The sequence below is a fragment of the Mastomys coucha genome, unplaced genomic scaffold (genome assembly GCF_008632895.1).
Source record: "Mastomys coucha isolate ucsf_1 unplaced genomic scaffold, UCSF_Mcou_1 pScaffold16, whole genome shotgun sequence".
In the NCBI taxonomy this organism is placed as follows: Eukaryota; Metazoa; Chordata; class Mammalia; order Rodentia; family Muridae; genus Mastomys; species Mastomys coucha.
Genome location: NW_022196898.1, coordinates 70,484,474 through 70,501,814, shown reverse-complemented (window position 1 = coordinate 70,501,814; position 17,341 = coordinate 70,484,474). Strand labels below are relative to the sequence as shown.

General features: G+C 39.7%; 1 protein-coding gene across 2 annotated transcripts in view; it reads right to left on the bottom strand.

Annotated features, from left to right (window-relative positions):
• Nucleotides 1–17,341, bottom strand: part of Pde5a (phosphodiesterase 5A) — a 134,654-nt gene that overhangs the window by 41,946 nt on the left and 75,367 nt on the right. For both annotated transcript variants that reach the window (XM_031375340.1, XM_031375341.1), the window contains exons 10-11: nucleotides 15,035–15,210; nucleotides 13,669–13,728 (exon numbers count right to left, since the gene is read on the bottom strand). In XM_031375340.1, coding sequence (XP_031231200.1) covers nucleotides 13,669–13,728; nucleotides 15,035–15,210 — 236 coding nt within the window. The remainder of the gene's footprint in view (nucleotides 1–13,668; nucleotides 13,729–15,034; nucleotides 15,211–17,341) is intronic.

Genomic DNA, 17,341 nt, shown 5'->3' with positions numbered 1-17,341 from the left:
GCTGTCCTGGAACTCACTCTGTAGACCAGGCTGACCTCGAACTCAGAAATCCACCTACCTCTGCCTCCTAAGTGCTGGGATTCAAAGCGTGCACCACCACTGCCACCATGATTGGGAATTTCCTTACCAATAACTTGGGAAGCCGGTTTTGTTTGCATTTTAGAAGGAGTGGCTCCATGTTTTGTGTTTTTTTTTTTTATTTTTATTGATTTAAGTTTTATTGTATTATGATGAGAAAAGATATATGATTTCAATTTATCTGAATGTGTTAACATTTAAAAACATATTTAAGTAAATAGAATTACATCACATTCTTGTTTCCCTTTTGTATCCCAACTCCTCCCAGAGAATGCCCTTCAATACCTGCAATACCTTTTGTTTTTTTTTATTTTGTCATATTCTTTAAAATTTATAAAATATTGTAACAATAAAAATGAATATTATAGAAATTGTTTGATATAAAACAACAATCAATTGAACAATCTTATGTAGATGCTTGTCTAGAACAATACTGAAAATACATACATTTGTCTCAATATAAATTTAAAGTAACTCCAAATATATTAACTGTATATCTTAAAATAATACATCACTACTAGTATTTTTTTTAATGAACATAAATAGATAAATTCTTTTTGTTTCTTTGTTTTGTTTTTAGTAGAGCTTAAAATCATGGCTCTTACTGTGGTACAAGCCCAGAATAAGAACAATTTTTAAACATTGGAGTTCATTGTAATACAACTGTACTTCAATGACCATCACATCACCAAAGGATTTTATCTCCATCGTAGCTAAGCTGAGAGTTGATAGTTCTGCTGCACCAAGGAATGAATTGTAGGCATGATTTTCAGATTTCCTGCTATGGTTAAAGCTAATTGACTTGAGTGAGTGACTTTATTCTCAGCCCACAGAGAACAGGTTACATTCATTTAAGAAATGGTGTGTGTATTAAGATGGTCTATCCATGAAGTCATTCACCAACTGTTTCAATGAACAATGGTTCTGCTTGGGGGTGGCACAGACATTAGGTGAGGGTAAGGATCTGGTTCACTGGCATTCATCTCAGAGAAAGAGTAACTTATAAAGTCCTCTTCTTCAAACCTGATACAATAGTTACAAATGTCAAGCAAAGCATTCAGTCTCACTCTTTGTTGTTCTCTTACAAGCCATCCCCCAAATTAATTGTTTACATTTCTTTTGGGTATATAAATACTTTTGAAATATGTAAGCTGTTCTGAAAACCATAGTATAGTGTAAAAATGTCAGATAAACGATACTACTAATAGAGAAGCTGAGATAGAAGAAGCCTGATTTCAAGACCATTATGTGGAACCCAGCAAGACACTGTCATGCACAAACAAGCAAAAAGTGTTTATGGATTATACAATATTGGACCTATTTCTCCAATTACCAAATTAGAGAGACCACTGGATAACAGCCAACAAATATCTAATTCCTCATATATTTGGATTTCAATTGATTAGAATATGTTGATAATAATAATTTTCATATTAAGATATTAAGAAAAAGTAATTGTTACTTCCTGTTGTTTTTGTTGTAAGAGGTGTAATTAGGTTTGTGTGAGATGATTGTTGAAAAATTACTTTCTTGCTTCTTCTAGGGTGTAATTTTGCTCCTTATGTTGGCATTTTCCATCTATTATCCTTCGTAGAGCTGGATTTGTGGAAAGATACTGTGTAAATTTTGTTTTGTCTTGGAATATCTTGCTTTCTCCGTCTATAGTAATTGAGAGTTTTGCTGGGTGTAGTAGCCTGGGCTGGCATTTGTGCTCTCTTAGGGTTTGTATGGCATCTGCCCAGGATCTTCTAGCTTTCATAGTCTCTGGTGAGAAGTCTGGTGTAATTCTGATAGGCTTGTCTTTATATATTGCTTGACCTTTTTCCCTTACTGCTTTTAAAATTCTTTCTTTCTTTAATGCATTTGGTATTTTGATTATTTTGTGATGGGAGGAATTTCTTTTCTGGTCCAGTCTATATGGAGTTCTGCAGACTTCTTGTATGTTCATGGGCATCTCTTTCTTTAGGTTAGGGAAGTTTTCTTCTATAATTTTGCTGAAGATATTTATTGGCCCATTACCTTGGGAGTCTTCACTCTCTTCTATACCTATTATCCTTAGGTTTGGTCTTCTCATTGAGTCCTGGATTTCCTGGATGTTTTGGGTTAGGAGCTTTTTGCTTTTTGCATTTTCTTTGACTGCTGTGTCAGTGTTTTCTATGGTAACTTCTGTCCCTGAGATTCTCTCTTCTATCTCTTGTATTCTGTTAGTGATTCTTGCATCTATGACTCCTGATCTCGCTCCTAGGTTTTCTATCTCCAGGGTTGTCTCCCTTTGTGATTTCTTTATTGTTTTTATTTACACTTTCAGATCCTGAATGTTTTTTTTTTTCATTTCCTTCACCTGTTTGATTGTGTTTTTCTATAGTTCTTTAAGGAATTTTTGTGTTTCCTCTTTAAGGGCTTCTAGCTATTTACCTGTGTTCTACTGTATTTCTTTGAGGGAATTATTTATGTCCTTCTTAAAGTCCTGTATCATCCTCATGAGAAGTGATTTTAGATCTGAATCTTGCTTTTCTGGTGTGATGATATGTTCAGGACTTGCTATGGTGGGAGAATTGGGTTTTGATGATGGCAAGTAACCTTGGTTTCTGTTGCTTATGTTCTTACGATTGCCTCTGGCCATCTGGTTATCTTAAGTTTTCCCTGCCCTGGCTAAATCTGACTGGGACCTGTCCTACCTGTGATCCTGGTTGTATCAGAACTCCTCAGAGTCAAGCTGTCTCTGTGATCCTGTGATTCTGGGATCCTGTGATCCTGGGCCCTTTAGAATACCCAGGAATGGAGCTTCCCCTGGGTGTTGTGAGACTGGCTGCAAAATTTGTGCCCAATGTCTGCTCAGAGCACCAGCCCAGACAGACTGGAAGGAACCCAAGCCACTGGACTGGTGGAGTTCCTGCGTGCCTGGGTCCCACTGGTCACAGTGTTGGGACAGATGTTATATCTGTTATATCCTCCTCACCTCTGATCCTCTGATCCTATGCTTATTAGAGTGCCTGGGAGTGGAGCTTCCTCTGGGTGTTGTGGGACTGGGTGCAAAGTTTGAGCCCAGGATCTGCTCAGAGCACCAGCCCAGACAGACCAGAAGCAACCTGTGCCACTGAACTGGCGGAGTTCCTGGGTGCCTGAGTCCCGGGGGGTCCCAGTTACCCCCAGTGTTGGGACAGATGTTGTGTCCTCCTCACCTCTGCTCCTCTGATCCTGGGTGTGTGTCTTTATTTTTTAATTGAAATCTTAGGCGTTGGTTTTATAGTCATTTCACTGTAGCAAGCACAGTAACTGTATTCAAAGATACCTTGCTCTTTTTCATCAATCTCTCCTCCTTTGTACCTTCTGCTTCTATGGTCTGCCACTCTTTTATTGATAAATTCCTCTAGGGCACGGTTACAATGTAACATGGGGCTAAGTGCCCCTTCTGTTAGCCCTCTCTGGGAATACCTGTTGAATGGCATCCATGACTGTTACTTAGTTTCATGTTTCTTAGCTTTTCTATTTACTAGCATAAATACTTATTAAGAGTAAACAAATGGAGAAGAATTAAAATCTTATTCTCTTTGCTTAACTTGGCAACGGTTTTCATTTTATGTGAGGGTAGGGCTAGCCTGGAACTCATGACCTTTCTGCCTTAGACTCACCAGCACAGGGATCATAGGCATGAACCATGACTCTGCCTGCGTTGGAGCAGTTCTGTGAGTTCACCCCAATCTTGTCAAAATCACCTAATTTGTTATGCTGTTTGCATATTAGGGAAATTAAAAACAACCTCATGACTTGGAAGTCTGTCTAAAGGATTAATGCCCAAGCCACTGTTAGGGAAATTAAAAACAACCACAACAACCATATGACTTGGAAGTCTGTCTAAAGGATCAATGGCCAAGTCACTGGCCAAGCGGCCCTGGCTGCCTCCATGCTCTGAGGAGTCTCCTGTATTCTTGCTGGAACCTGTGCTACTTGAACTCGTAGGCTGCCCTACTCCTTCACCCACAGACCATGTACTCTATGGGCAGGCAGTTAAGTGTTACTAAGTGTAGTAGCCTAATCTGGCTGCAAATAACTTGATTAAAAAGAGCCTTTTATGTATTGAGAAAAGAAATATTAAGAGTGGAGTCAGTTTCCAAACCTCTTAGGTTTCTTAGTGTCCAGATGGCACTGTCCTATCTGGCCTTCAACTTTCCTAGACTAAAGCCATCAAAAGACTAAAGTCTCCCAGTGCTACTGAGAGCCTCGGGCCTATACCTCAGAAGCTATCTCTCCTGCTCTTAGTGTCTGCCATGTTCCACCTCACATACACCAGACTTGTTCCCTTCTCTAAGACTCTTTCCTGAAGACTAAAATTCACAAGAAAATAGTCGTTCTATAAAGCCAGTCCCATGGACTGATATGTGTCCTGAAACAGGGAAGACAAGGGAAAATGTTTAGAAAAAGGTCTCATTGTTTACAGTGGCTTCCAGCATCAGAGATGGAACAACTCCAGCTGGGAAGGAAACAGAGAGCAGCTGCTCTCCTTAAGCACATTCACTAGACAAGAGAACAGATGGTTTATTCTTAAGGCATCATTTTTCTTATAACAGGACATTTTCTTTTTTCCTTCAAAGTATATTCTACAAGCTGCAGGAAAGGTGGCCCGCACAGCCAGGCCTGTCCTTCGTGTATGGATACTCTGCCTCTCTGACTAAGAAAAAAACAGCTTCCTTTCTTCCTTTAGTTACAACCACCCCACAGCACAAGCAAACTCCGTGAACTGACCCAGCATGGACACACAAACATTTTCCATGAGAGCCTCGTTGTCAATGAAATGCGGTTGAGAACTTGGATCAGTTCTGAGACATGAGAAAGTCAGAAATCCCTTAAAGCCATTCTTTAAGCATGAAATAAAAGGTCAACTTTCTATTTGTTTTTCTTTCTACTTCAAAAGATAAAACATTCTACATTTTCCTAATAAATAGTAGAGACTGAAGTGCATGGGATTTCAAGGTAGGGCAGTTAGATACAGTTCTAGATTCCTGGAGCTGTTGGTCCCAGCTGCATGCATGAGAATTTAGAAAGTGAGATGCCAGCCAAGGGAAAGAGGGAAGCGTAACTGCAGATCTTCACCTCTCTCTGACCCTAATGCCCCAGTCTCATCCTAGTGCAGCTGCCGCAGCCTCCCCTCCCTCCCTATCTTCTCCCCCATCCCTAGGAAATCACACAGACGCTCTCTTCCAACATTTCTTCCCTCTTGTTATCCCAACTCCAGTAGGCTTTCCCTGGAACCCACCAGCCAAGCCTGCCAGAGAAGCAAGTCGGCCAGCAAAGGAGGAAAAGCTTCAGAACTCCACACTTCCTGGTCTTCGCCAACTCTAATTCCGCAGCTGCCCCCCGCCCCCCAGCTCTGTGGTAGACTACCTGTTACAGGCTTCCCTCCCTCCCTGTACTCATTCTCAGGGGACTAAGGAGATCTTGGTGTAACATCCTGCTTTCCTCCCTCCTGTGGACCCCCTCAGACCCTACCTAGCCCATCTCCATTCCCAAGTATGAACTCCTCAAACCTAGATACACCTTTTGCCCTGAACCTCCTGTGGCCACATCTATCAACATTCACAGATGAATTCCTTACCAGGCGACACATAGCTACCATAGTCTCCTAAGAACCAGACTGGGTAACAGAAACTAAGAAACAAAGCATCCACCCAACAAAGACAAGACCAGATACCAGCACCTAGAATTACAATTATCCCAAGCCCAGATGCCTGGACATTGGCATAAAAACACAATCAATACCAGCCAGGACAAAGTCTCCACTAGAGCCAAGCAGCTTTATCACAATAGACCCTTTGAATCACATAGCTGAAGCACAAGACGAAGACCTTAATATAGCCTTTATGATTATGATGGAGGTCTTTCAGGAGGAAATGAATGAATCCTTTAAGGAAATCTATGAAATCACAAACAATAAAATGAAATAAATAAAAACAGTTCAAGTCCTTAAATTAGAAATAGTCAATAAAAAAACAAAGAAAAAAAAAAAACCAAAAACAACAACAACAAAAGAAACAACCCTACCCAAACTGAGGGAAATCTGGAAATGAAAACTTTAGGAATTCAAACAGGAACCATAAAGGCCTCACCAACAGAATATATGAACTAGAAGAGAGAATCTCAGGCATTAACATAGGATAAAAGAAATGGATGCCTCGGTCAGAGAAAACAGGAAATCTAAAAAACAGAACAAAACAAAAATCCATGTACAACACATCCAGAAAAATCAGGAACACTATGAAAAAAACAAATATAACAATAATAGAAATAGAAGAAGGGGAGAAACCCAGGTCAAAGGACCAGAAAATACTTTCAACAAAATAATGGAAGAAAATGTCCTTAATCTCAAGTGGAAGTGCCTATCAAGGTGAAAAAGCATCCAGAACACCAAATAGACTGGACCAGAAGAAAAAAGCTCCCATTGGCACATAATAATGAAACACTAAACATACAGAACAAAGAAAAAATATTAAAAGCTGCAAGAAAAAACAAAAAGAGACCAACTAACATTTAAGTCAGATCTATTAGAATAACACCTGACTTCTCAATGGAGACTCAGAAAGCCAGAAGGACCTGGACAGATGTTCTACAGAATCACAGATGGTAACCCAGAATAATACACCCAGCGAAATTTTCAATCACCGAAGATGGAGAAAATAAGACATTCCACAATAAAACCAAAGTTAAACAATATCTATCTACAAGTCCTAAAGAGACTAACCATGCTCAGACCAGCAAACACACACACACACACACACACACACACACACACACATATCCCACAAAATAAAATGACAGGAATTGACAAACACCAACACCTTCCATTGATATCTCTCAACATCAATGGTTTCAATTCTCCAAGAAACACATACACACACACACACACACACACACACACACACACACAGACTAACAAGATGAATGAAAAAATAGTCCATCCTTCTGCTTCATCCAAGAAACACACCTTAATACCAAGGATTAACATCACCTTAGGGTGAAAAGATAGAAAAGGATATTCCAAGTAAACTGACCTGAGGTAAGCTGGTATAGTCATTTTAATATCTGATGTAAAACCAAAACTAATCAGAAGAGATAGGAAAGAACTTACACATCTAAAGAAAAACCTACCAAGAGGACATTACACTTCTTAATATCTTTGCCCCAAACACAAGGGTAGCCAAATTAGTAAAATAAGCACCACTATAGCTTAAATCACAAACTGACCCTCACACACTGACAGTGGGAGACTTCAATAGCCAACTCTCTCCATCAGTCAGGTAATTCAGATAAAACTAAACAGAGAGATGCTGAAGCTAAATGATAATATGAACCAATATTATAGACAGATATTTACAGAACATTTCATCCAAACACAAAAGAATATACCTTCTCAGCGTCTTATGGAACTTTCTCCAAAACTGACCACATACATGGACACAAACCAAATATAACAGATACAAGAAAACTAGAATAACGTCCTGCATCCTATCTGAAAACCAGAAATTAAAGCTGGGTATTAACAACAACAGAAACAACAAAAATCTCACAAATTCATGGAAACTAGATAACTCACTACTGAGAGAAAAATGGGCCAAGACAAAAATTAAGAAAGAAACTAAAAACTTTCTAGAATTTAATAAAACTGAAAACACAACAAATCCAAAATCAATGGACACAAGGAAAGTGATTCTAAGAGGTAAGGTCTGTAGTACAGTGTCTACATAAAAACATTGGAGAAATCTCATATTAGGAACTGAAGAGCACGCCAGAAATAAATGTTTGTTATCCTCAGCCAACTCAAAACGACTCTGAGGTTCCATGTTACACCTGTCAGAACGGCTAAGCTCAATGAAACAAATGACAGCTCACACTGGAGAGTGTGTGCAGTAAGGGGAACACCCGTCCCTTGCTGGTGGGAGTGAAAAGTTTGTATAGCTACTATGGAGATCAGTATAGTCATTCCTCAGAAATCAGTGAGTTATTCCTCAGGAAGTTGAGAATCAAGCCACCTTCAGATCCAGCCACTCCACTCTTGGGCGTATAACAAAAGGATGTTTCATCTTACCAGAGAAACAAGCTTGACAATGGTTATTCCTGTAACACTCCTTGTAATAGGAATTTTAAAAGTGGCAGTATTTCTCTATCCCCAGCTATCCCAACTGAATGAGACAGAATCTACTAGAATTATATAATCAAGCTTTACTGCACAATACCTGGGCAGTCGTTGATTTATTCTAATCCTCTAAACTTATCAGGCTATCTCCCTGCCAAAATTCCTGAGATACTGAATTTTAGTAATGGTCTGGCTCTCTAGGCTTCAGGTATGTTCTCCTGTGATGTCTCCCTGACCCCTTCCTCATGGCCAGTTCTCTCTCTCTCTGCTCCCTCCCTCTCTCTCTCTCTGCCTCATTCTCTCTTCTGTCCAGTCATTGGCTGGCTATCTTTGATTGACAAGTCAGAGAATAAATGGGAAGCGATGTTTCTCCAATCTTAGAAACAGGAAATACTTAGGATAAGCATTACAGTGCCATGTCCAGATTGCAACAAGTTATAGGGGCAGGGAAACCAGCATTTGAACATAGAGAAGTCAAGCTGGTGGCTACCTAGAGTCCACACCTCAACATACTAACATCTTTGATACAGGAAGGTACTCTGCAGGCTATCAAAGGAGAAATGTAAACACAGAAATACTGAACTAGGAAAGCTGGATGGTCCCAAGCCATCTATGTGTTACAAGGAGATTTCCAAGTGATTCTGATGGATGTAAAAATATTAGAGCCACTGCATTAGGAGAGACCATCTGTAGTCAATGACACATTTATGTGGTCACTGTGGCTATCTTCAATGAAATGCCTTTTTGTGGAACTAGTGGTAACCACTATGCCACATCTAATGGGCAGAAACCACAAGGTCAGCTAGCTGCTTCCTCCTGCTTCAGAAGGGTGTGTGTGTGTGTGTGTGTGTGTGTATATATATATATACACACACACACACACACACACACACACACAGAGAGAGAGAGAAGATGCTCTGCACATACTTTTGGTTCAAACCATGATTACAAAACAAGAGAATTTATGAATGTCCTAATAGAACTGGATAGAGACAAACTCCAGATGCCTCTTCAGCAGGATGCCGAATTGAAATCCTTGTTGAAATCAGAGCTGCCACCTCTCCCGTGTCTGAGTCAGAGCACTGATTAAGAGGGAGTGGAGTCCCAAGAGGTGGAATTGAGACACAGTTATAGCTTCATAGGTATAAGTCTGTCAGAAAAGAGTACCTTTATAATTTCAAAATGCCTGATATCTATCATAGTCAAAGTTATTATCTTTGTGATTATTATATCCATATGTATAATATATTATATATTCATATACTATATTCATTATATACACATACACATACATACATACATACATATATACATATCTGTACACAAATACACTCTTGGTATATTTGATGAACCTAATACAGTACCTGCATAGACTAGGAGGTAAAGACTAGGTTTTTAAATTCATCAACCACATGATCAGTTTTCTATAACATGTAGGTATGTTTCCTATGAACTTCACTTACAAACTACTGTCATATCAATCTCAGTATTCGTAGCGAACCGCACTGCTATAGAACACATCTTGTGGCACCTGGCTTATTCTCTTGTAGGTCTGCTATTCATCTTGCTTCCTCTGGAAAAATTAACATTACAGTTGGATTTTCATTTTCTTTCATTTGTATCACATATATTGCATTCATAATTCTAAATATCAGTTTCAGTTTGTCTGCATATCAATAAGATTGGTGTTTTCATGTCAAGGACACTGGGAATTCAGAAAGAACTGGCCTGAATAATTTCTTACTTGTGAGCAGTCATGGTAGAAACTCACTTGGAATAGTCCATTTGAGATTATCTTCAACAAGTAGAGAACTAGCTACAGTTCATAAACTGATTTTAATCTAGTCTTAAAACACAGGATCCATTTTCCCCCTGGCAGTTTTCTACCCTACCTCTGTGTACAATTTCTAAGGTATTTATTACAGTGAAACAAGACTTGTTACATGACAGAGCCACAAGGACCTCAATATTGCTACAACTACTAACAATAACTAGAAGTCCGTGGAGATTCAGGCACCAGGAACTTGTTACTGCAACTCTGCGGGGTAAGCTCATATTCTCTTCTTTTATAGATGAAGCGGGGCACAGAGATGTCCTATTTGCTTGAGACTATAATAACCCATAAGAAGTCTGCATCTATCAACAGTTAAAAGCTGTTTCGTATGTTTTTATATTATTATTATATTTCTTAAGTGTGTGGTTTCTGTGAAAACTACTAAGTATGTGAGCATGGGAAATAATGCACTGGGGCAGAATAAACATAATAATCATCTAAAAATTACTAAGTTTCTTGGTTTTGCTGAAGGCCTCTTTAAAAAGATTCTATTTCACCTGTGGTTGGGAATGTCTCAGAGAGACATTTAGCTCTGTCTCAGCAGAAACTAAAGGTGTGGGCATAGGGCGATACATCTGTTTGATTGTGTGTTTTATATACATATACATACACATATACAGGCACATTGATATCAGGGGTATTTGGTCTGCCTTAGATTTTAAGCCCAAAATAAACAAAACAACTGTTTACAGCCAACTGTTGATAAAAAGACTCCTTACTCACACACAAGACATTACTAAAACAAACCTGAAAAGATGGCTAGCTTCTGAACTTGATCATCCATAAAACATCAAATTCTCCCAATTAGCATTAATGTTTTATAAAGTCCTTTTGTCTTATTTCTCTTTGATATGAAGTCAGTAAAAATGCCTAAAGGGATTTCAAAGTTGTTCTCATTTGAAGAGGTAGACATTTAAGATCTATTCTGGCATCTTCCTTTAAAAGGATTATTTATTTTTATGTGTTTAAGTGTTTGCCTATAAGTCGGGTGGTGGTGGCGCACGCCTTTAATCCCAGCACTTGGGAGACAGAGGCAGGCAGATTTCTGAGTTCGAGGCCAGCCTGGTCTACAGAGTGAGTTCCAGGACAGCCAGGGCTATACAGAGAAACCCTGTCTCGAAAAACAAACAAACAAACAAACAAACAAAAAAAACAAAACAAAAAATGTTTGCCTATATTTATAAATGTGTATTATTTGTGTGCTCAGACCCTGAAGAGGCCAGAAAAGGGCACTGGATCCCTGAAACTGAAGTTACAGATGGTTGAAAGCTACCACAAGGGTACTGGGAACCAAACCCAGGTCCTTTGCAAGAGTAGCTAATGTTACCGGGCGGTGGTGGTGCACACCTTTAATCCCAGCACTTGGGAGGCAGAGGCAGGCAGATTTCTGAGTTCGAGGCCAGCCTGGTCTACAGAGTGAGTTCCAGGACAGCCAGGGCTACACAGAGAAACCCTATCTTGAAAAACAAAAACAAAAACAAAAACAAACAAACAAACAAAAGAGTAGCTAATGTTTGCAACTGGTAAGTCATCTCCCAACCCTGTCTTCTACTATTTTAAGTAACTTTTTAAAACCATGATCACATGACTGGGTTTTTTTTTTTATTGCTTTCTCAGCAACCTGTGACTAGGGATCATCAAAAAGATGGCAATGGGCTCAGTTGAAAGGCCCTATGTTATACCCAGTGCTAATCCAAGAGAAGGCCAGACGGAAATGTGGTTAAAAAAAATCAAATTAAGCCAAAAGTAATATATATATATATATTAATATGTATATATATTAATATGTATATATATGCATTTATATACTTGAGTTTCCTATCAATTACTTCATTATGACTATAGAATTTCTCTGGATACAGGCATGCACATTTGGTACATATATTATTTAATCTCTTAAGAGTAAAATTTCAAAATAAAAAAACTGACAGCTCTGGGGTTTATTTTACAGTTGGAATGGAGATGAGTAAGCAAACACATGGTAAAGGCCGTGATCTGGGGACTTCCTGGATGACGCAGACACCTGGGTAGCTGGAGCTGAAAAGAATTTTTATTCGGATGACATGAAACTAGAATTGAAATCAGTTGCTGAATTCCAACCAATTTAAATAAATTACTTGACCTACAAAAGATGTAACCCTCCATCTCCAGTGCAGCTGCCAGACATCCATTTTCCAAATGGAACAACAGATGGTTCTGAACAATATGCAGTGTAGCAATTTTCAGCTATTCCATGGTGTTTTTCTCTTGCTAAAATTATAAGCATAATTAAGAGGAAAAAAAAACCCAAGCTCAGACTTTTTGTGAAAGACTCCGCTATTTCTGACGTGTGAAACAGAGTTTAAAGATGCCCCATGAGGGTTTTAGCATTGTCTTTAGAAATTCCTGCATTTCCTCTTTGGGTTCACGCATGACACACATCGCGGTGTGACCCTGCCTTTACCTTAGCATTAAATTCTAACTCACAAGGCTTGATAGCACAGAACCATTTCCTGCTCACAGTGTACACTGAATTGAAAACTAGCTCTTGTTGGTAGACTAGGCAAATGTGCCAATTAACTTGAGCGAGGTAGCTCACCCCTATGCTTCCAGGATTTGGGAAGCTGAGGCAAATAGAATGTCAGGAGTTCAAGTGAGTTCCAGGCCATCCTGAGCCTGTGTAAGAGCCTGGCTCTGGTCTCAAAAAAAAAAAAAAAAAAAAAAAAAAAAAAAGTATCAACTAAGCCCAAGGCAAATGCTACTTTAAACCCAATACCTCTGTAAATTGTGTGACCTTTCAGATAAAATTGCCTAATGACTCTCTTGCTGTCCTTGCTAGATGATTCATATTCTAATCACAATTTAACTTGTCTCTTTCTACTGGCGTGACCGTGAGAACGTGAAGTTCTTTTGGGTGGTCTTCACTACCCAGCTGGAGTTTCCATGAGAACGCATTGATAAAGCATAAGAAAATTAACTTCTGGTGAGCTACAGTCCATAACAATGGAAGGGGACGTCTATGACCCATTCAAGCTTTCCACTCCTTCTGTGCACAATTCTTGTCTCAGAGAGACGTAGCTAGGTCGCAGCAACAATTTACAATGAAAGTATTGCAAGTGCATTAAGTGTACTGTAGACTATTAAGTGAACTATTAAGTTCAGATGTACACGTACCACCACCAGTGGTCCCAACCAAGACCCAGAATGCCTGGCATGTGTGCTCATATGTCTGCTTGCTCTCTCCTCGTGGGATCCTGAATAATGACAGGACTCCAGTAACTAACCTTATCTGATCCTGATTTCAAACACCCTCCCATATAAACCATACAGTCAAGAGCTGATTACTGGTGACAACCAACCACCTGTAACCACCCATTTCAGTCTCCCCGGTACATGAAAGCTGAGTCAATTTCAGTGAAAGAGATGTGACATCTGTATCAAGCCCTGGGGGTAAAAATCAGGATTACATAACAGTATGACAAAGTCAACACAGACTATTGGTGCTTTGTATTATCAGTGACTTTGTGTCCTAGCAAGAAAGTACAGTTGATCAGTATAAATAATTTCTGTGTCTATCTAAATATTTACCACTAGTAAAAGCACTAATGAGATGGCTACAGTCAGCGAGGTTCCAAAAGAAGAGAATTACCGCTAAAGCCTGGAGCTCTCTTGTTTCTTCCTCTGCGGCTGAAGCATGGTAAGACAGGACCTATGGGTAAGACAGGAACTAGGTTACTCAGGCAATGATGACGGATGCACAGGGAACAGTATTCAGGCAATGACGACGGATGCACAGGGAACATCCGGTTGGAATCCTGCTCCATCTTGTGAGAGAGGTAACTAGGATCTCACACTGCCAACTCTCAATTGTGGCTTCCATCAACACCGTGAAACCTCCATCCAAATCCAGGGTCCATTGCGTGCTTCTGAAGTTATACTCCTTAATTTAAAAAAAAAAAAAATCCTGAAACTTTCATTCTGACACTGTTGATATAACACATTATTTATAAGCCACTCTAGAAAGGATCGCTGGCTCACACACAGCAGCATGTTTATTTTGAACTTTTTTTTTTTCCAGAAACATACTTATGTTCAGAATAGGGGAATAAAACTCTTGCCTGAATAGATATATTGAAAGTTGCTATTTGGTGTTGGGGGGGTGGGTAAAAATGGTTCTCAGGTGAAACCTGTAACAGCTATCAAATTCACTCTGGAACTCAGAGTCACACAGCTTTAAAGATGCTCTTAGAGTCTACGGGCTACAGGCAAAGAAAGAAAAGCAGCAGCTGAAGACACAGGCTGCTAAGCTCATGGGAGGACCCAGTGCTTCCTCGTGGAACAACCCAGTGCTTCCTCGTGGAACAACCCAGTGCTTCCTCATGGGCTGGGCTTACTTTAAACCTTCTAATGAGTTAAGAATCATAATTCTGGTTTTCAAGGTTAACTTCTAAGCAATGTGGGACAATTTTAGAAATTCCCTTTAAATCAAAGATGTGCTTGTACTGAAAGGTTTATTTTATACTTAAATAAAAAATGTAAAGTTCTATTTCACAGAGGCAACAATATTTACAGCCTCTCCAGAAAACCAGTTGGATCAGAAGATTCAGGAGGTAAAGTCCCTGAACCGCGCATGAGTTTGGGACACTTGTTTACTCCATTTACTCATTTTCCTTCATTTATTTTTCTTTTTCCTTACTTTCAATTCTCCAAGACTGGTAGGGGATTCTTTTTCAATAGATATCCTCACAGAGAGGCACAAGAGGGAGATAAATGGGCAAGAGACAGACTTAGGGATGATGGGTGCTTTTATACAGAAAAATCAGGGGATGGACTGGAGTCTTGGTTTGGTCGTGTGAGTTTTGGCAAGAGTCTAAATATTTGGAATCTACTTTCTTTAGCTTTTAAATAAGCCTATGGACAACATCATGAGAATCACATGTTTTCACGACATGAGTGCTGGGAGGAGATGCTGAGTATGTGCCTGGGCAGACCAAATCCCATGGGTTCCGTCCCACCTCTAATGTCACCATCTGCTTGGCCATGGCTCTCTCCACCGCTTCATACATCTGCGTATTCTGGATCCCCAAGCCACAGAAGATGACAAAAGCTTCCAGGAATTGTTCATCGTTTTGGTTGAAAGCTTTAATCTTGCCAGTATTCTCCTCCATCTTATTAACAAGTTGGCAAACGCCTACAGCAATCCAAGAAATTAAGCACATATGATCGTCAGTCCCCATAGCTCTGATCAACCTTAATATTCACACCCAAAGATTGCCTTACTATTTTCTCTTAGAGATGTCTGGTGTCTCTTAGTAAGAGCACAAACCTCTCAAACAAACCTAGAAGAGTAACCCCGATTAATTTATATGAGTGTTAGTTTCACACAGCCCTGGATGTATATCCTCTATGATTTAAAAAAATATTCCTAGAGAACTATTTTTCTTCAGATTGGTCATGAATTTTAGATCAGTTCAGTCCCTAAAGACAATTTGTCCTTCAGAAACTAATTGGATTTTTGTACACGTGCCAAGAGAGCAGTTTTGATGCAGATCAGAGCTTTGGGTCACACAGTCTGCCTTCCTTTACTGAGAAATCAGAGTTTAAAAAATGCAATTACATACAGAATAGAATGCAGAAAATAGGCAGCTCACACAGGCAACTTCCAATTTCACATATATGCTCAATTATCCAAGATAATCACATGGGAAGAAGTAATCACAGATACAACGACTATTTTAGATATAAAAGCAGACTTAGTCTCTAAAGAATATCATAATCTCTCCTTATAGGTCAGCCATGAAGTTGGGCAAGAATGGAGAAGTACCCTAATACTATGATAATCTTTACTTTGCCGGTGTTGCTATGGGATTCTGTGTCTACAGAATGAGGCTCCTGCACAAGGCGTTGGTATACATGGTCCACTATTGAGTAAAATACGTTAACTTTTATCACTTTGTCTCTAAATAGACGACTTCCCATATGTGTCCACTGTGGGATAGGTACTGAGTTGGGTACTTGAGTAGACACATAATATCTGATCCTCATGATTTCCTTTGTGAAGGTGGTAGGACCATTATAGGAACGAAGAAAAGGCTGCTGCATTTATTCACAGCTACACAGCACCCACGTGAGTCTAAAATCAACCTCTGCCTTGGCCGACGCCTAGCTCCGTTCACTGCGCATGCTCAGTCGCACGTTGTGCTCAAACTGCACGTCAATCACCCACACCTTTGCCGTGGACTTTCCAGCTACCGGGGGCCTGCACTGCTGTCCCGTGTGCTCCTGCCTGTCTCCCAGGTTCAGCCTACATCTGAAGGCAGGCACTTCTCTTCTTTGTGTTAACAGTAACACTGGGTGAGTAAGGACAGATTGCACTTCTGTTTCTTTCTTGGCTTTAAGTGTGCTGGGTTTAGCAATCCCCTCCCCACAATCCCACTTTCTCAGCTAACAAAATCCTGGCAGACAGTAAGAATTTAAGAAAAAAAAAATGTTGAGTTAATGAAAAGATTCAGGACCCCAGCTCTGACCCGAGGTACTTTCCCACGGAGATTTGATCGACCATTAGCCCTTATTTTTCCTGGAACACAAAGGATTTTCATGGTCTGTGCTGACATCTGATCACATATTAATTCCTTTTGTCACCATGGTTGCACTCTCTGTTTTAACAAATGATCTGGACTCTGTTTCTCATTTGCATTTGCCTATGTAGTACTTATATCTGCATGTTTTCCTATCTGCATGTAGTGCTGTGGGGACCACATTTCCAACACTATTCTATTATAAAACAAGACTTCAAACAAGACATTAAAGACAGTGGCCCATTTGAGCAAAAAGCCATACATAACACAGCACCCAGCATTCATTATCTTAACAACACACATCCCATATTTGGTAAAAACACAAGGGCTATGTCCTCTCATCTTTGTGGCTCCTCACATTATAACTATGGAACTGTTTACGTAGGCTCTGGCTGTCTCCCAGTTGGAATTTTCCTGCAAGTCATTTGTTTCAGGCTCTTTTGCTCAGATCACAGAGGAAGTGTCTTTCAATTTTTACACAAGTTATCTTATACACAGTGGTCGTTGCACAGAAATAAGATTTTCAGATTAACCCGCAGCAGTTCCTGCAGGCATACCAAGGAAAGTGTGACAGAGGGCTTAAGGCGTGCACATCAGGCAATTTGCTAAGCTATGCCCTAATTAAGTCTGTTACATAGTAATTCAAATCTGTCCTGGCTAAAATTCACTGAACAAGTATGTTAAGAGGTATTAATGGATCTGGAGATGTAGGGCAGTGGTAGACTGCAAAGCTCTGGACAAAAA